Here is a 21,062-nt window from a genome sequence, read left to right as displayed (position 1 = left end):
ATTCTTTCTTAGGTATGAAGACAGTGATGATATCTCAAGTCCCTTTTCCATTTGAGATTCTGTGACCACTTTTCTGCCCTTAGTCTCAAGTCTTTAGTAAAGGAACCAGGAGACAAATGACTTCTCATGGGTCCAACCAATACAATGTGTTGATATACAAATAAGATTTATGTAAAGCACTCTGTAAATCCTAAAATGATATGTATATAAATGTGAGCAATGATTATTAAAACATTGTCTTGCACTATCCAGACTAAGGTGGAGAGAGAACCGAGCTCTTCTCTCTAATACTGGTAGTATATAGCCCAAAAATGACAGACTCTTTGGTTCAGTTTGCGTTTTTAAAAAAAATCTTTTATTTGACAAAAAAAAATTCCAACAAGTTATTTACAATAGCTTTTTTTTTCTTCAGTTTAATTGGAGAGCTGTTTCTCTCCCTCACACTTTAGACATAGAATCAAACCCAGACACAGTCCGACTTACCCAGCCACAGCTTCCCCTAATCATCCCAAAACTTGACTAACAGGGTTCAGCAGCATGACTCCCACCCCCATGGCATGGTGCACTGTGGAAGTCATTCTCCCTCTCCCCTTCCCAACAATCTGCCTTTTTCAGTGGCCCCAGCACTGGAGTTCTGTGATTTTATTTAAACTTAATCCAGGCTTACAGAAATCAGAGCCAAGCTAGAAACTGGGTTTGGGAAAGAGACAAGGAATGGGTGGGGGATGGAAGGGGGAAGTCTGGCTCAAGAAGTAGGAGAAACAGGGGGACTCTAGGGGTCTCTTCCCTACCTGCTCCTCAATGTCTCACTCCACACAAAACATTACTCCATTCCATCCCATCTAAGGTACAGTGGGTTGAGGAGCGCTCCCTCCCATATTCTTCTACTGACATTAATATTATTCATACAAAAGAATACTCAATCTAAACCTAGGATTAGTGTTTTTCAATACATATAAGTTGGTACCTATTGCTATTTAACATAGTAAACCATGAAATAGCAATATAAAAAAAATTAAAATGGGGGGAGGGGAGGAAGGGTAAGAAATCACTTAAGACTAACAGTGACCTATTTCAGAGGTGCTCAGAAGGCCAAAGCCCCTGCAGCTAGAATTCAGAAGAAAAGGTGCAACACTTATCTGTAACCACTCTACCATATTATAATTTCCAAATTTAACCTCCATCTTCTGCCCAGCCTCCTGCTTCCCTGATCAACCAGAACTGCATTTGGGTGTGGCAGACACTGACCAAACTGAATTCAAAAGAAAGCATTAGGGAGTAGTAAACCAGACCGAGGCTAGATGGCCCAGAATTTTTTTTTTTTTGGGGGGGGGGGGGGGGGAGGGGGGTGGGGGGGGGGGGAAAGCAACACATTCTACTTTAGCCCAAGTTTCCAGGGCAATTTACCTTAAAAGTCAAGGTATCAAAATTTTTTTAAAATAGAATTTGTAGAAGTCCCCCATCTCAAGAGATCCTTTATCCCTTCTTGCCAAGTAAGGCTAAACAATATTCACCAGCTCCACAGTCCCATGTCATTTGGATTACTCCAGTTGCCTGGTTTCTGTCTGCCAGGTCTTTTACCCTTGTCTTAGCAAAGACACAGGACACAGGAGCAAAAAAAAAAACAAAAACCCAAAATCCAAAAAGAACACTTTTAACAAGGTATTTTCTTCTAAAGACACAAGAAACCCTTTAGATATATATATATTTTTTCCTGAACGTGGTTATTGGTCGCCCAAGATAGTGTTTTCTTTCCCTTCTTTGTTTGTAGCTCTTGTAGTCTTGCCAGTTCACTAGACCTTCGTCAGAAGAGATGAAAAAGGGGCTGAGGATAGGGTAATCCCAGTCCCTGTACATGGTCCTGTTTGGTGGAATGGATTTAGGGAGAAACTAGACTGGAGCAGTCAGTAGGGTGCCCAAGGGCAGAACATTATGACAAAATGGAAATTCTTGAAGATAGAGGCATCATGTTCCCAGAGCCAGAGGTGCAGATGATGACTGCAACATGCATCTCAGATTTCTTGGTCCAACTTCTCCTTGCCTGCAGATGACCCCCGCGTTAGGAGTGGAGCAGGTGTGAGAGATAAGAGAAAGTCTGGGGCACAGTGTGAAACACCCAAGTATTCCCACTGGGAGAACCTGTCTAGGCAGAGAGGGCAATCCCAACAGGTGGCAGACTCCCTGAAGGGTAAAAGGAAAGACCCCAAACAAAACATCAAATACAAAAAAAAAAAAAAAAAAACAAAGAAGAGGAGTAACTGTCTCCTATCAAGTCCTGAAGTCCCTTTCAAGGACTACTTAGGGTTACTGGCTACCAAAGGGAGCTCGACATGCCATGAAGGAGGAAACAGATCTTTTTTCTGTGACTCGAGCTCAGCTGCTTTCTGTAGGGCCACCTCCACCAGCAACTGGAAGCTGCTAAAGTCATCTCCATAGTGCTCTGGGGGCGTGGGGGGCGGTGTGTTAAATAGTCCACTGGTTGGGCTTCCAGCCTGCGCCCTGGCCAGCAGGGTGAGAGTGCTGCCAGGGCCTGGGAGCGGCTGTGGCTCCCCATTAACCAAAGCGGGTGGTGGACTTTCATTCTCAGCCCCAGGGCCAGGTAGGTAAGCCCCCACTGGGGATGTGGAGGAGCACACTGACAGGGACAGCACTTTGGAAGGGGCCGAAGCAGACCCTGGTGCCATTGGGCTGGGACCTGAGCCCCGAGGTGTGGCCACATCCAAGGCTCTGCCGCCGCGACGAGAGATGGTATAGCGGTTGGGGTCTTTGCCGTCCTTCCTTAGCATATCCGGGAGAAGCCGCCGCCGAGCATTGATAAACCAATTGCAAATCTAAAATGAAACAAGAATATCATCACTCAGTCATCTAGTCTCATTGAGGGGATAACGTGGAGTCTAGAATACAGGAATAAAGACAGATGGCATTTTCTTTTTTACTGTACCTTATGGTGTAAAAAGGACTTTATATATGAAAATCAATATACAAGTATTCATTGAGGACTGATGGTACCAGACACTGAATTAAGTTCTGGAGAGACAAAGAAAAATATAACCATTCTTGATCCTTTTGGGACACCCACACACCAACATCATCTAATCTGACATTCTACTAGATGTAGGTAATACAGTGGAGAAAAAGCATTGGACCTAGAGGAACGAAGACTTGAGTTCAAACCCAGTCTCAAAACACCCACTGTCACCCTGGGAAAGTCATTTAACTACTGCCTGACTCAAGTTTCTTCATCTGTAAAAATGGGAGTAAGAGCACCCTGCCTCTCAGGGTGGTTTGCAAGGGTAAAGTGAGATAAGCTCTCTCCATCTGTAACCTGAAGAGGCTGGACTGTGGATAATCTCTAGAGTCTAGATCAGTCCCAAGATCCTATTCCTTCCAAATTATCAAGACTGAAAAAAAAAAAACCCTTAAAACTTAGCTGGAAAAATAAGATTTCAGTGCCTCTTCTCAGAATCTCTTTCCTACTCCTCCCACAACTGTTACCCATTCTTTTATGTGCCTCTTTTCCAACTACTCCAGTCCCTTAATTAAGGTCTGGTCTTCAGAGTTCAAGTGTGTGCACCTGGTCCTTGGGGAAGAGAGAAGCCAGTGAATGCACTTGGTGAGAGCCAAAGGGACCATTATAAGTTGCCTTCCAGACTAATGGAGAATTTCAAGAGTTGGAATTTCGGACAGCAGTTAGTCCAACTGATAGACAAAGAGATATCTCCTCCAGACCATTTCCCAACAAGTGGTATTTCAGTCTCTGTCTAAAGGAAGACTTTGCTACCTCTTAAAGCAAAACATTCCTATATTTTGGAAAGCTCTAATAGCTAGGAAGTTTTTCCTTGAAGTGACCTAAAAAAACTACCTCCCGACAACTTTCCACTCCTTGTAAGCCTAGTTCTTAATCTCTGGGGACAAGCAAAACAATTCAATTTGACAAACACCTACTGTGTGCCAGTGCCTCTGCAAGCATCTGGGAAGGCAATACAAAAACAAAACAAAAAACAGTTCCTTGAATCCTCAAGCTGCTTGTGTTCTATGAACAAAACATATTAAATAAAAAAAGATTTACAGTCATTTCTGGGGGGCAGCACTCTTCCTAAAAGACAAAGCTTAACTTTTTTTATATCATGAACCCTTTCTTGGTAGTTGGGTGAAGTCCATGACCCTCCTCAAGAAAAAAAAATTTAAATGAAGAAAATAAAATACATAGGATTACAAAGGAAACCAATTATACTGAAACAGTTATCAAAATATAGCAAAAAAAATTCATGGACCCCAAGTTGAGAACCCCTGCTAAAGGATGTGATATAAGAACTGAGCTTTGAAAGAAACAGGATTCTTTGCTAGGGGGTAATTAGGAAGGAGTGAATTCTGAGCACAGGGGATGGACAACCCCAGTGCAAGGCAATCTAATCCCTTTTCCTCAGGACAGCTTTTCATGTATTAAAGACAATGACTAGGGTGCCCTCATGCTTTTCTCCAGGCTAATGCTCCCCCCAGGCTTCCTATCACCATCAGCAGATGTTTTTAAAAGAGTCCCTCTTGTATTCTTTACAGGCAATTTTCACAAGAGGGCCCAATTTCCAGAAGCTAATTAATTGATTCATTCCTTTAAGAAAAACCTTTCCTATATCACCCCAAAATTTGTGTGGAGACTAGAAAAAGCATTCCCACCCCACCCCCTCCAGAAACCTTTTCTATTTTATTCCCCATGTTAACAGTTTCTTTCCCAGGGACCTTAACTTAAGGTTTAAATAAAGAGACCTGAGATCCCACAAGTTGATCTGTGCTGGACAGGCCACTGGACCCCAAATAGTTAAAAAATGGGGGAACTGAGACCCAGAGAAAAGGAACTGGTCCATGGTTAAGTGGTAAAACTGGTGTCAGAAATTGTACACAAGTCTCCTAATGTCCTATTTACAGAGAAGGTAACATAAAAGCAGTTTGATGCTACTTCCCCCTCCCCCCAACACTGGATACTGGGACAATGCCCACAACTCCCAGGCCTGGGCCCCAGGTTTACCCTCCTTGGCTCCTGATTAAAAATTTTAAAAAATGCTGTCCTGGACCCTGACAACTACCTCCCTCACCTTACCCTCTGCTTCCAAGAATCCTGAGCTGGGCCTTTCTTTGAGGGCTAGTCACTCATCTCTTCTCTTTGAGTTTCTTAAGTCAGTCACCCATTTCCATCGGGTTCCAACCTTATTCCTGGATAGTTCTGTCTTTTCTCTTTCCTTCCTGTTATAGCAACTACTGGATTAATTTTCCTAAAACACTGTCCAACCATATCCTTCTCCCTGCTTTAAGAACTTTCTATGAGTCCCTAATGCTTATTGAATCTATTAAACAAACATACACCAAAGCCTCATATGTGGAATAATCTGTGTTCTATGGTGTGGAGAATGAGTAAGACAAGGTTCCTGCCTTCAAAATGTTGAATCTAGCATGGAAATTAAATACCAAGTTATTAAATACCTAGTTAAGATGTATCAGATGGTAGGTGAGGTGCTAAGGGATACAAGTATTTAGAATGAAGAAAAAAAAACCCCTACAAGCAAGGACCTTACATTCTAACCGAGACTGCAAGTACATATATACATACATAAATATATGTATGTGTATACACACACACAGATATATAGTAAAAATATAAAGAAAAACATTAAAAGTAAAGTTAAAAACAAGTCTGTTTTTAAGTCTGGGAGAGAGGGGACTAGAACTAGGGGGAGAAAAAGCAGCTTCATGTACAAAGCTTGTTTAATTAAAGCTCATGTACTTGAGCTGTGTCTTCCAGGAAGAGACAAATTTTGTGAGGCAGAGGTAAATGAGGTGTGCATTCCAGATGTGGGGAATGGCAAAGGCATGGAGACAGTACATAGGACCCCAGTGCCCAGCACAGTGCCAGTATATTGTAAGGGTTTAAGAAATACTTGTTGACTATCAATGAAGTTAACCTTGGGGAACTCTCACATTTAGGAGACATGATATGAATAGAGTCAATAAAGGAGATACTGAAGGAAGGGTTGAGTTAATATAACAAAAAACTAGAGGAAAGTACGTATAGGGGGGAAATGAGTAGTTATCAGTTTAAAATACACAGCAAATAGATCAAGAAAGATGAAGACTCAGAAAAAGGCCATCAGATTTGGCAATTAGGAGATGGCTGGGTAACTCTGAGGGGCAAAATCTTAGTTGAGTGAAGTTGGAAACCAAACTGCAAATGGTGAGAAATGAAACAAAGGTTAGGAAGTGAAAAAAGCAAGTGCAGACAAGCTTTTCTGGGAGCTTTGTTGAGAAAGGGAGGAAAGATATATGAATATGGCTTGAGGTGATGGTAGGGTCTCCTTAAGATTTTTTAAGGATGGAAGACATTTGGGAATGTTTGAAGTCAGTATGGAAGAAACCAGTAGATTCAGTAAAAGGTTGAAGATTCATGACGTGGGGGAAATGGCTGGGGATGCAACCTGCTGGAGAAGACTAGGGGGAACAGAATCAAGGTCAGAAGGGCTAGGGTTGGCTTTGGCAAGGACAGCTGTGCCTCTGTCAGGGGCTAAGGATAAAGGAGGAAAGAGCAGAGGATGAATCCAAGGGATTTTTATTTTTACTTTTTAAAAAATTCTGAATTTAAAAAACAACTAAAATGAACCCTTTCATATATACAGATAGAAGGAGATAGCTGTACTTGAAACTATGAATCTCTATTACACACAGCTTGCTTTTCTTTTTAAATACATAAATGCAACATATTTCTTTCAAAGTGTCCTGCTTATCTGTGATGCCTTCTGGCCTGCTTTCTGTTCTCTTCTGTGCATTTCAAAACCATGTTTCAACAACCCTTGTTGGGGGCAACCATATCCTTATAAGTTCTTATTTCTCTCCCCACAACCCCAAACTGAGAAAAAAGAAAAAAACAAAACTTTTTAAACAAATACACATAATCAGTCAGGCAAAATAAATTCCCACGTAGTCTAGATCGAAAACTAAGCCTCAATCTTGCAACTTGAATCCATCACCACCCTGTCAGTAGGTGGCCCCATGCTTTTTTAGTCCTCTGGCTGTTCATTGCAACAATCTAAGACTTTTAAAGTTGTTTGTCTTTATAATGTTATTACATAAAAAGTTTTCCTGGTCCTTATGCTAATTTTTAATGGTGCAATAATATCCCATTCCATTCATACACCATAACTTGTTCAGCTATTCCACAACTGATGGACACCATTTATTTTCCATTTCCTTTGTTATAACAAAGAGGGCTACCATAAGTAATTTTGTATATATGGGACCTTTGTATCTTTCTTGGATCTCTTGGGATATAAACCTACTATTGATTGATATCGCTGGGTCAAAAGGGATGCACAATTCAATAACTTTAAGAATAGTTCTAAATTGCTTTCCTGGATGGCTAGACCAATTCACAACTCCAACTGTGCATCAGGAGTGTTAGTTTTCACTAAGGCCCTCCAATTGTCATTTTACCTTTTTGTTGTCTTTGCCAATCAGATGGTTGTGAGGTGTAACCTCAGTTATTTTAATTTGCATTTCTCTCTTAAGTGACTGAGCATTTTTTCACATGCTTATTGACAGCTTGGATTTCTTCTTTTGAAAACTGTCTGCTCGTATCGTTTGACCCTTTATCTATTGGGGACAAGGGAGTTTTAGATGAAGAGAAAAGAAGACGGAGGTTCATATTGATTGGACTAAATTTTCTCAGTAAATTGGAGAATGAAGGCAATAGGAAGATTCTTGTTAGAAGCTTAGGGAGGGAAAAAAGAGGTTTGTAATAGCTTTTGTAGGGTGTGAGATGGAGACGAAATTCAGGAGGACTATAAGGATTCTCTTGCTACAATAAGGGGCCAGTTAAAAGGACAGCATGAATTTATTATGTATCCAATGAGCATGACATGCTACTTACTCCAGAACTAGGATCACAGGAGGTTTATGGCAGGAATAATCTAAGGGTGAGGTTTAATAAGTAAGAGATGATCAGCAAAAGGACAAAGGAAAAGGGGCAGTATGGAGTGGAAACAGCTAACTACAGGGTCCAGATTGGAAAGGGTGAAGGAAACTGAAGTCAGACTGAGAATAATGGCCTTAAAATGTACTTGGGGGAGGGCCTAGAAAGACCCTGATAAGGGCACAGAATCGGTTTAGGAGGGGTGAGGCATTGGGAGAGATGGAAAGACAGGAGGAGATATGGTGAAATAGTTGGCAAACCAGCCAGTGGGATTCTGCCACCTGCTTTTGTACAGCCTGTGAAGTAGCCTAAGAACGGCTTCTACTTTTTCCCTCTCAAAATGTAAAAGCCAACCATTCTTAGCTTGCTAACCTTATAAAAACAGGTGGTGGGATTTAGCCTGTGGGTTATAAAATTAGCAAATTTTATTATTTACATAAGAAAGTCAAAAGTATCTAAATAAGGTGATGGTGAAATATATAATGTGACCATTCCTATTTGTGTGGATGAGGTGAAAATGGAGGAGGTGTTATGAAATTTAGGAAGGATAAGGAATTCAAGCAATTAGGGAATTTGAAGGAACATCAGTATGGGTGTTTACGTACCCTAATACCATGGCAAGAGCTGAGACAGGTAAGTCAGGTCCTCACCTCCTTGAGAAAGATTTGAGAGCCAATATACAATCACCATGTGGATTAGATATATAATGTAAATCCAGTATGGAAATTTGCAGATGTGCAGGATTTATGAAATAAATAATTTCAAAGGAAAATAGAGCTGTTCATAAGTAGACTGGACATCCTTAAAAGGGAGTAAGCTATTTGTCAATGGGAGGTCTTTAAGCAGAGGTTGAATTGACCACTTTTCATAAAAGTTGTACTGTGGATTCCTGCTCAGTATACGTAGAACAATATGACCTCTGGCATCACCTGCAAATCTGAAATTCTATGATTCTATATATTACAAATAGTTTTTGTATACTAATGACCTCCTCTACTAATAGCAATAGCTCCTGTGGCTAGATGTCTTTGCAGTTTTACAAAGCACTTTCCTAAACTTACATGAACTAATGCAAAATGAAGTTCAGCAGAACCAGGAAAACACTATAAACAATGATTACAATTATATGAAAAGAACAACCACCTTCTGCTCTGTCCAGGGTCCAAAGTTGTACAAAACTGCATATCTCAGATATTTGGGGTGTGTTCATCAGCTTTTACAGCTTTCCCCTCTTTCTTCCTTATTATACTCTTTGTTATAAAGGATGGCATGATGGAAAGGGGGAAGTAGAGGAAGTACAGAAATGAAATGACATAAAAACAAGTAATCAGTAAAAATATCTGTTTAAAAAAATCTTGAAAATGCTCTCTTCAATATAAACCTGAGTCAAAAATTATAATCATTTTAAAGATGAAGAAACAGGCTCAGAGGTTAAATGATAATTACAAAGGGTCATGCACCTAGTAAATCTTGGGATGTGAATTCAACATTCTTTCTACTGTACTCTACTGCCTATTGAAACTGTTAAGCAAGGAACTATGTCCACACATTTGCAACCCTAGAACAATGATGAGACTATAAACCAAAATTTTGAGGGTGCAGATAAAGTAGTCCTTAGAAGAAAACAATCCTATCTTTAAGAACATGTAGTATATACAGTGATGAACTAAGACAGGACTAATGAACAGAGTATGCAATTTAGAAAATTATTTCAACAATAATCCCAAAATACTCCCTAAGGAGGAAACCTTGAAAAATCAGGGGAGAAATAGATAAAATTGGAAACCAAAAAGCCCATAGAAATGATAAGCAAAACTAAAAGCTGTTTCTTTAAAAATAGACTAATAAAACCGATAAACCTTTTGCCAAAATGATTAAGAAGAAGAGGGAGAAAGATCAAATTAAAAACTAACAGGGTGAATCCCCCAGGGAAGAGCCTACCTAGCATAGAATTACGGCTTTATTGAATTTAATTGTAGGAATGTTTTTGCTTGCTTGGTTTCAAGGTTACACAAAAATTCAAGATTATAGAAGAACTCAAGAAGAAAAAAATGCAAATATTCAAGAAGACAGGCCAAGTGTGGTCTCTGCCAATTTCACTGACAAGTGTGGTATACCATGTACCCAGGAGACACTGCGGGGGACGCTCTCTGCAGTTCCACTTCAATCACAGAAACCATCTGATGAACACAGAAGAAATCTGAGGCACAGAGGTTGTCCTGGAGTCCAGGTCATAGCCAATGTGGGAATTCATTTTGCCTGACTGCAGTTTTGTTACAAGGGATATTTTATTTTTTCCTGAATTGGGAGAAAGGAGCAAGAAAGAGAGAGGGGAGTTCCTCCTCACCAGAAAGAGAATCAGAGGAATCACAGATTAACAGGCTAGCTTTGAATTACATGTTGAATTCCATTATATACTTTTTAAAAGGTCACTAGAACTGGTTAAGACCTCTCTAGATTACCAAAATAATTTTTTTAGGTCATCCTCAGTCCCTTTGTGCTGAAAAATGCCCTCTTGTCTTTGGCTGGAGGAGTTATAGGATTACTGGGTTTAGCAACAGACAGAACTTAATGGATCATCATATCCAATCCTCAACATTTTACAGATCAGGAAATTTGAGGCCTAGAGAGAATGGGACACACAGTGAATTAGGGGCAGAGCAAGGACTTGGAGCTCAATTCTCCTGATCCTGCAAAAATACTTAGGGAATCTATGATCCCCAAGGTATAGGATTATATGATTTGTAGCTAGATGGCAAAGAATAAAAAGTACAAATAAACTTTCAAAAAAGTATAGATTAATGGATAATAGAAGGCTAGTAGAGTTTTTTTTTCCTAACTGGGAATGTTAGGGTGCCCCAAATTGGTAAGGATCACAATTACAGGGACGATGCTTTGCCTAGAACAAACTCTCCTGCATTTCCATATACATTGATCAGAAGGAATCAGACAGGCAGGACAGCTTTGACTTTTTATATAATGAAAAAGAAGAGCAATCTCTACGTAACACAGATTCATAATTTCACATAAAGCCTTCTCATTCTGTTCTAAATGCATATTTCATGTTTGATTAAGTTCAGCAAATAAGAAAATACAGACTCATTTCCTTCAAAATTCGGCTCAAATATCATCTATATGAAGACTTTCCTAATCCCTTCCACCTCTATCAAAAAATTATTCTTTATAGATTTATAAATGTCTTCTCCAAAAGAATATAAGCCTTTTGAAGCAGAACTGTAGACTTCTATCTTGGTCTCCCTAGGGTCTAGAGCACAGTGCCTGACACAAAATAGATTGTTTGATAAATACTTACTGTTAACTGATCCAGTGAAAACAAAACTAGGTTTACTACACACACACACACACACACACACACACACACACACACACACACTCTCTCTACATACACTGTATATGTGATATGTACACACACATAAAATATATACCTATTTCTGTAAATATATTTTTAAAAACTGTATTTATATATAAATATATACATTTTTGCAATGGCAAGGAAGTGTGTACCTATGCAAAAGTCCCTAAATATGGCACACACCTTTATTTAATTCAGTGATAGGACTGGTATCACCAGAGAGATGGAACAACAAAGGGAAAGACCATATAGATAAAAATATTGAGCAGCTAGGTGGCACAGTAGGTGCACTGCTCCTGAAGTCAGGAAGACCTGAGTTCAAATTTAACCTCAGACACTTGCTAGCTGTGTGACCCTGGGCAAGTCACTTAACTCTATTTGCCTTAGTTCCTCATCTGTAAAATGAGTTGGAGAAGGAAATGGCAAATCATTTCAGTATCTTTGCCAAGAAGACCCCGAACGGGATCATGAAGAGTCAGACATAGACTGAAAACAATTGAACACCACTGAATAAAAATCTCATCAGCAAAATTTGGTAGCACAAAGTCAAAAATTTATGCCCATCAAACAAAAATTTGTGTGCCATAACAAAGGATAAATGATGAATTCAGAGGCCTTTGTACTTTAGAGAGTGACTAAACAATATAAGGAAAAACAAACTTTGAAAGACTTAAGAACTCTGATCTAAGCAATGACAACTCCCAATGACAAAGCATGTTACCACCCACATCCCAAGTAAGATGATATACAATGAGATCTCAATTTTCAGACATTGTACAATGAAAGTGTGGATTTTGTTTTGCTTGATGGCGCTCATTTGATACAGGGGAGGTTTGGGGGCATTGCTTTTTGTTTTTAATTCAGGAGTGGGTTTTATGGGGGAAGAGTTTAAGTAATTTTTTTTTTATACAGGAGAAAACATAAGTTTCAAGGGGTACAAATGAACCAAACAGCTTTGAGACTGACATATTGAATTTATTGCATGCTTTGTATAAAAAAAAAAATGTGGCCAGCTGTTCCTAGTAGCTATTTCATATGCAGTCTCCTTTTCTGTCCTTTAAAAAAAATGCAGAAATGCTTATATTATTTGGTTTTTGTTAAGTAAAAAATTTAAAAATTATTTTTAAAAAGTGATTAGGGAATGGTTAAACAAATTGTGGTTTATGACATGGGACATGTATTACCGTGCTTGCCAATATAAGAAAAATAGATGCATCAGTCATATCAAACCACAGAGGGTTTATTTTAGAAATGGGACAAAATAACATTTGTCTTTAAGGACAAAAGGTCAAAAATTCAAAGAAACTAATTTAAAAAAAAAGAATGGGAAGGAAAGGAAGTGGAATCTAATATTACCAGATTTCAAACTAGACTAATAAAAGTTAACATCAGAATTATTTGGTTCTAGTTAAAAAAAATAGAAAAGTTGAACAAAGGTTGAACAATGGAAAACTACACAAATAAGACTCAGAAGCAAATGAATATGACGATCTAGTGTTCGCCCAAAGACATCAACTCCAGAGGTAAAGGATTTCTATTCAATATAAGCTACTGGGAAAGCTGGAAAATAGTCAGGCAGAAATTAGTGTTAGTCTAATATGTTACAACAAATACTACAATAACGCATATATGATCTAAATGTGATAAGGGAACAACATAAAAAAAATGGAGATACTTTACGAAATTTAAGGTTCATGGGAAAATTAACTAAACATAATGAAGTAATTAAAAATAAAATGGACAACAGAAAAGGTTTTGCATGAACAAAATCAATGCTGTTAAAATTAGAAGAAGAGTGGTTACTTGGAGAGAAATCTTTACAACATACATCTCTAATAAAATTCCAATATCCAAGAAAGCTAGGGAATTGAAGACCAAGAGCCATTTCTTGACAGATTGCTATTTGGATAAAAGATATAAACAGCCAGTCTTCAAAAGAAATTTGAGCTATCAAATATTATTAAAGAGAAACAATGATTCAAACAAGTCTGAGATTCCATAAAATTCCATCAGAATAACAAAAGATATAAATATTAGGGGGTGGTGACAAAAAAAAAAAAAAACCAAGGACACTTGATACTATGTTAGTGGAGCTGTGAATTAATCCAAATGGTTCTGGGAAGTAGTTTGGAATTATACTCAAAAAGTTAACTCAACTGTACAGACCCTCACCAATATCAGTCATTAGTAGGCATATATCCTAAGAAGGTCAGATAGAAGGTAGGGTCCCATAAATTAAAAAATATATATTTGTAGTGGAGAGGATGGAGAGTTGATCAGAACACCCTTGATCAAGTGATTCTTCCCCTTTACTCCGTTTTGAGAATCACAAAAAGGTTAGATAAAAGATGCAAAGGTTTAATACTGTTATCCCTTTAGGAGGTAGAAAGAAATATTCTCTCATGGAAAAATGGCAATTTGCCACTGGCAGGTTCAAGACATGTAAAAGGGGGAGGCTAGGTAGCACAGTGAATAGAGCACCAGCCCTGTAGTCAGGAGGACCTGATTTCAAATCTGGCCTCAGACACTTAACACTTACTAGCCATGTGACCTTGGGCAAGTCATTTAACCCCAATTGCCCTGCCCTCCCCTCTCAAAAAAAAAAAAAAAGCAAGACATGTAAAAGGCAAACATGTCAACTTTGGGGAGATCTTATATGCAAGAAACAGCCTCAAAGAGTATGATCCTGGGATGCAGTAAGTAGAGCACCGGCCCTGGAGTCAGGAGGACCAGAGTTCAAATCTGGCCTCAGACACTTAACACTTACTAGTCATGTGACCTTGGGCAAGTCACTTAATCCCAATTGCCTTGCCCCCTCCAAAAAGAAAAAAGAAAATAAAAGTGTGATCCTGTGCAGTGTGGATAAAGTCAATTATGAACTAAGAATTTAAAACTTTTTTGTTTTTCCCCTGGTAATTCTGGGGGAAAAGGACAAAAAAGATTTCTTCCCCACCCTCCTCTAACCACGATGATCCAGAAAGTCAAAGACAGTCATTGGAAGTTTTCAAGAAATGTGACCCTGGGCAGTAGAGAAAAGAGCCAACCACTGGAGTTACAGAATTAGCCCTGCTTTTTGGGAATTGAGTTGCAGAAATGAGAATTAGAAAAGACACTGGGGCCCTGTAGTGAGTGAGGCATGAGTTTCCATGGTCATGTGCCTTACTACCAGTATAGTTCTTCCCAATGACCCCTGGTTTATCAGGAAGTGTTCTGAATCTACTGTTGTCACTATGGCAAAGCCTTTGCTTTGAGCTAATCGTGTTTGCTGGCTAAAGAAGGGTCAATATAGGACTCAGTATCGAACCTACAAAAAACCTTGAACTTAGGGTACTATGGTAACCATAACCTCCTGGGAATCCAACCTACAAGTGCAAATTGGGGGATATTCCACAGAGGGTACAACATATTTATAGCAGCATCTAGCCAGAAATAGTCAAGTGGTCCATCAAATGGCAAATGGTTAAACAAATTATGGCAAATATACTGGAATATTATAATATAGTAAAAAAAAAATATGAAGAATTCAGCAAAACTTGGGAATACTCATGCATAAGGAAATAAAGCAAAATGGTTTACATTATGCTATAATCTTGAAAATGAATACAACATTGAAAGACTCCAAAAGTCTAATTAATACAGTGACCTATCATGACTCCAAAGTAATGGTGGCTAAGCATGCTTCTCTCAGATGAGAGGTGGGAGATATGGGTGTGCAATATGCCATACATTTCAGATATCAAGGCTCAAAGGTCCTTAGGTTGTACCAGTACTGAAGGGCAAGGAGAAGGGAAGGGAAAAAGGAAGGTCAATGTGCTAAGTTTGTTCTGCTTGATTACTTGTTCCAATAAAAGAGCTCTGTGAAGATTAGAGGACAGTCCTAGTAAAGTGACAAAGAGATTAAAGAAAAATCCATCTTGATTATAATCCTGTTTCTGTCACCATGTGATTCTGAACAAATCCCTTCCTTTCTAGGCCTCTGGGAAAGGCAGCACAGTAGAATGAAAAGAGCCCTGGTTTTGAAGTCAAAGTCCCATAGTTTGAGTCTTGGCTGTACTATTTATCTACTATATATCTACTATTTAGAGACTATCTGTGTGGCCTTTGATAAATCACTTAACCTCTAGGCCTCAGTTTCCTTTTATGTCAAATAATAAACTTGATAGGCTCTGATTTCCCTTCTAGATCCATGATTATTTGATTGACTGGGATTAGACTAGGATCTCTCCTCTGTCTTCAGTTTCTCTAGTACAGACCTACATACCTCCTGCCTCCTCACTCCAGTTCTCAAATTCCAACAGAGTCCATATGACCTAGTGTCTGATCTTCATCTCAAAAACATCACCATGGCATCCTCAGATCAAATCAATTTCTTGTCTATGTCAGGTCAGTCCCCTACTCATAAAACCCTAAATGGTTCCCTACTACCTACTGAATAAAATACAAACATTATCACAGCATTTAAATCCATATATAATCTAGGTCTGAACTACCTTCCAAATGTTCTCCCTTTTCCAATCACACATTCTTATGTCAGAATCAAAACAGACTACCCTGACCCTGTTTTTTTAAGTGCCTTCCCACCATCTTTAGTCTTTCATGACAAAAATGGACATTTCTCCACTTTGCCCATCCACACCTGAAATCCTTCCTGGCTCACCTTAGAGGCCACCCCCAAATAGACAAATATTCTTTGGAAAAGTCCTTGAATTTGGAGTCAGGGGACCCCAGGTTTGAATCCTAGCTCTGTTACTACCTGTGTGACCTTGGGTGAGACACTTAAAACTTGACAGTTCTCACTTCCTGAAGTGGGTTGATAGAACAATGTAAATGAAAAGTTGGCTAAAAGAAGGTGGAAAAAACAATTAAGGATCTCAAGATAATCGAGTATCTTCCTATTTCATACATTATCAGACAAGGTCTCTCTATTGGTTGTTTTTGCTTATTTTTCTTTGTCACAAGGAGGGAATCTATCTATCTGTAGTTATGGTGGGGTAGGAAATGATGTAAAAAAATAAGTAAGAAAAATTGTAAGTCACCACTTACCTATGGATTCCTAACCATGACATACTTAGAAAAATCATATATTAAAATTATCCATGTTCCATTATATTTTTATTTAGTTAAATATTTCTCAAATACATTTAAATCTGGTTAGACAACTGGCATATCTGATACCTCTGGTCCTCTCTTAGTACTTAAAAGCCTCAAATTTTTACAGACCTTGTGCCTGGGCACTTTGTACCCTGTGAATTCTCCTTTATATCAGTGTTGTGGGGGTACTTGTCCTCTTTCCTTCCCCCCTCTAAGTGTTTAACAAATAAATACTAGCTGCAACAAAACTTGGGACATCTACAGGGAAATGATGAGAAGCTGATACAAAATAAAGAACTTGGTATTGACCTGAGTTTTCTATAAGTTTATATTATTTTCCTTAAAAGGAAATTGATTATATGGCAAGACTTAGGCTTTATTCAAAGCATTTCTCCTACACTTTGTTACTTTTTTAGGTTTACAATTAAAAAATATTTTTTCCAAGAAAATGGATAGTGGTTGAATTATTACTGAACTGACTGTCCAGTGCCAAGAAAAGCCAACAAATTTTAACAGAAATGAATTAGTTCTAGTGTAGTTAAAACTATCTGGTTATTTCTGCCTACTTTCAGCTTCTCCCCCTCTAATTCTTTTTCCTAAAGCTGAGATACTGTTACTCCCTAGTTAAAACTGGCTGCCCCTTATCAAAACTATCCAGCGGAGCCTTCAAGGCCCTCCACAATCTGGACCCTCCCACGTACTCCTATTCCACTTCCACAGGCAGACTAAATTCCTCACTGCCACCCAACATCCTGCACTTTCCTGCCCCTTTCTCTATATGCCAGCTAACCCTTCTTCCATTTATTGACAGTATAACCACTGACTTAACCTGACTTTGAGTAAATACTAATGCTAACATTCTGCAGAGGAGGGGGTAAGGAAGGAGTTTTAAGCACAATACAAAGGTAAACAAATGTGAGCCATTATAATCATCATCATCATCATCACCCAATCTCAATTTCTCCAACTCTTCACCCACCCACCCACCCACCTCCTCCCACCCCACAGAGTTCCCAATCCTTCACTACAAAATTCACCAGCAGTGTGCCTGACTTTGGAGTCAGGATGACTGGAGTACAAATCCTGCCTCAGACTTATACAAGCTGTGTTAATTAACTCTGGACAAGTCACTGAATCTTTCTCAGACCTTCTTCATCTGTAGAAAGGGGTAATGATAGCACCCTAGCAGCATCTAGGTGGTACAGTGGATAGAGCACTGGGCCTAGAGTCTCATCTAAGTTCAAATCAGGCTTCTAACACTTAGTAGCTGTGTGATCCTGGGCAAGTCACTTAACCCTGTTCGCCTGTTTCCTCATCTGTAAAATGAGCTGGAAGAAGGAAATGGCAAATCACTCCAGTATCTTTGCCAAGAAAACCCCAAATTGGGTCACAAGAGTCAGACAGGATAGAAAATGATTTCACAAAATAGCAGTACCTATCTTACAGGTTTATTGTGAGGATCAAATGAGATAATATGTCAAGTTAAATCAATAAGCACTTATTAAACACCTACTGCCAGGCACTGTTCTTGTAAACTTTAAAGAACATTATGTTATCTATTAGAGTATTATCTTCTACTGTAGTACTGAATGGGTATTTATTTCTCCCACACATTTACTGGTTTTCTGGGAGCCTCTCTCTACCCAACTCACCAAAATAAGCAAAAGACAAGCAACAGGGCAGGGCACAAGGCAGGCTAGTTAATTGGCTGATTGACTTGCTAACAAGTAACAAGCTTCAGTAGAGCAGAGTAAAGTCAAAAAGATGCTCCAAGGCCTATTAAAGAGTAAGTGAGATCCCTGGCTAGCCGGCCATGCCCTTCTCTACCCAGGAGATCTAAAGAAACAACACCCATGGCTCAGTTCCCCCCTCAGACCTTTCCCTCCCTAGGCTAGACCTCCAGTCACTCCTCACTAGCTCTATTTTCCAATGCTTTAATTATTTCCACTGTGCTTTGAATCTCTTCCAAGTTCTCCAACAGCCCTTTCAAGTTAAGCAGCCAAGAACTACCTTGTTGCAGTAGCAGAATTATGGCACAGCTGAAATACTATGTTTGGAGCCAGAGAATCTGGGTTCCATTCCTAGCTGGGGCTCACTTTCTGTACAAACCCTCAGGGCAAGTCACTGAACCTTCCCTGGACCTCAACAGTAAAATCCATGGGTGGGGTCGGACTAAAGGAGCTCTAAATCTTATCATCTAGTAACCAAGTCCTACAGACTTGGGACCATGGGGTTCTCCTGTCCTATCTTAGTGTGATACAGGGGAAAGAACACTGACCCTGGACTCCTGCCTCAAACACTTACCTTATGTGTCCTTGGCCAAGTTAAACTCCCTGAGCCTCAGTTTTTTTCTCTATAAATAATGAGAAAGCCCCTGAGGACTCTTCCATCTCTACATCTAAGATCCTGTTAATTCAATAAAATATTTATTAAATGTCTACAGAGACATAGGGGATAGAGAGCTGAAGATGGGAGGAGTTTAGTCCTAGCTCTGTGATCCTGGCAGTGACTGAACTTCTTGGTGCCCTAGGCAACTCTCTAATCCAGAGGGCATTAACCTGGAGACCTTCGGCAGTCTGGTGAAGCCTATGGACCCCTCAGAAGGTTTTTAAATGCATAAAATGAAACACAGAATTACAAGGAAAACAATTACACTGAAATAGTTATTTTATATTATATATACACACACACACACACATATATATATATATAAACTGGTTTGCTGTAGAGAATTGCTTGCCTTCTCAATGAGGTAGGGAGAGAATTTGGGACTCAAGTTTTAAAAATGAATGTTAAAATTGTTTTTACATGTAACTGGGAAAAATAAAATATTATATCAATTTTTTTTAAAAGAACATAAATAATTTTTTAAAAACCACTGGTTCATGAACTCCAGGTTAGGAGTACCAGCCCCAAGATTAACTTTACAGAGGAGGTGCTGACCTGAATTAGTGGGGAGTACTGCCTATACCAATAAAATCACAGGTTCAGGTCGTAGTCCTCTAAAGGATGTGCAAAGCCTGTGTTCAGTACAAAATATAGACAAGACATGGTCAGGAGATAAGAAACATAAGATACTGATCACATTAAGTAAGTGTTGCATGATACATACATTAGTGAGGTCCAAGTAAAGTGTTCTATCATCTGAAGTTGTCAAGGTCAAGACGTGGAAGCGGGGAGGGAAATTAACAAAGGAAGGTAGCATTTGAATTAGACTGGAGGAAGGAAGATGTGATAGGCAAAGGAAATAGCAGCAAAGGCATGGAGGTAGAGAACACCGTTCAGGGAGTAGAGTGCAATAGTTTGGTTTTGAGGGTAGACTACCTCAAAGAATAGTATCAGATCAGTAGGGTGGCTCCAAATTACAGAAGGCTATGAATGCAAAGAGGGCAAAGTAGACTTACTTGACATAGGAGGAAGTAGGGAAGTGCTGCAGATTTCTGGATGGAACACTGTGACCAGGGAAAGGGGGATAAGCATTTATATGGCACCTGCCCCGTGCCAGGCATGGTGCTGAATGTTTGGCAAACAGTATCTCATATCAGATGCTAAGATTTAGAGCTGAGATCATCTGGTTCACTTCCTTCATTTTACATGATGAAGAAACAAAATCTATGTAAGATGAAGATTATTATGGCTATACAGAAACCCACAAAAGAAAAAAACAAGTGAACCATATTGCCCAAAGTATGAATGACAAACAGCTGAGTGAACAGTCCAATGCCTGCAAACCCTGAACAGTTACTGGAGGTAGACAATGGACGACATCCAGAATGAAACAGAGAGAACAAGGAGTGCCAGCATGCATTTGGACAACTGTATAGGTGTTTATGACCTCAAGCTGCTTCCTGACACACAAGGCCATTAAAAAAACAACCCACTAATATTCTCTCGGTGGTGGGGCAGCTAGGTGGTGCGTTGGCTGGAATGCTAGGTTTGGAGTCAGAAGACTCATCTTCCTGAGTTCAAATGGGGCCTCAGATATTTAGTAGCTGTGTGACCCTGGGCAAGTCACTTAACTCTGCCTCAATTTCTTCATATGTAAAATGAGATAGAGGGGGAAATGGTAAACCACTCCAGTATTTCTACCAAGAAAACCTCAAATGGGGTCAAGAAGATCAGGACACTGCTGAAAATGATTGAGCACCAACATATTCTCAGTGCTCAGAACACCACAGTCTCTGAAGACTGAAATTACAGGTTACCCAAAGGGCAATGGAAACATATGTAGTGGCTCTCAATAGGCGGCAGTATGTATTTGCCTAGGAGTGCATCTCATTCAATAAACATTTATTAAGCACTTATATGCCAGGTACCTGTGCTAAGCAATAAGGATACAAAAAGAGGCAAAAGTTCCTACCCTCAAGGATTTTCCTTATCTGCAAATTTCTTATATCAAAGAAATCCTATATCCAGTCCCTAGGCCTCTATGGGCTGGACTAGATGGCTTTTTCCAGTGGTCCTGATCTGTATCTTGCTACTGGACCCAGGGAAGAAAGTGAGGCTGATGACTTTGCACAGCCCTCTCGCACTTAAATCCAATTTACATGCAAGTCTTGGCATCATCTTTCTGATGTCATGGTTCTCTGTGAGAATGAAGGACAAACAATAACAGCAGCTTTATGGCCACTGAGGTCTCTTCCA

At 39.4% G+C, this 21,062-nt stretch overlaps 1 protein-coding gene across 2 annotated transcripts in view; it reads right to left on the bottom strand.

Annotated features, from left to right (window-relative positions):
- Positions 1 to 322: 322 nt before the first annotated feature.
- The window catches only part of TGIF2 (TGFB induced factor homeobox 2), a 33,259-nt gene continuing 12,519 nt past the window's right edge, over positions 323 to 21,062 (bottom strand). For both annotated transcript variants that reach the window (XM_069077643.1, XM_069077644.1), the window contains exon 3: positions 323 to 2,831. In XM_069077643.1, the coding sequence (XP_068933744.1) occupies positions 2,295 to 2,831 (537 nt within the window). In that variant the 3' untranslated portion in view covers positions 323 to 2,294. The remainder of the gene's footprint in view (positions 2,832 to 21,062) is intronic.

The sequence above is a fragment of the Petaurus breviceps genome, unplaced genomic scaffold (assembly GCF_028583685.1).
Source record: "Petaurus breviceps papuanus isolate PSGF00001 unplaced genomic scaffold, PetGlider_PUasm1.0 90994, whole genome shotgun sequence".
NCBI lineage: Eukaryota > Metazoa > Chordata > Mammalia > Diprotodontia > Petauridae > Petaurus > Petaurus breviceps.
Note: the sequence above shows the minus strand (reverse complement) of the source record. Positions and strands in the feature narration are given on the sequence as shown.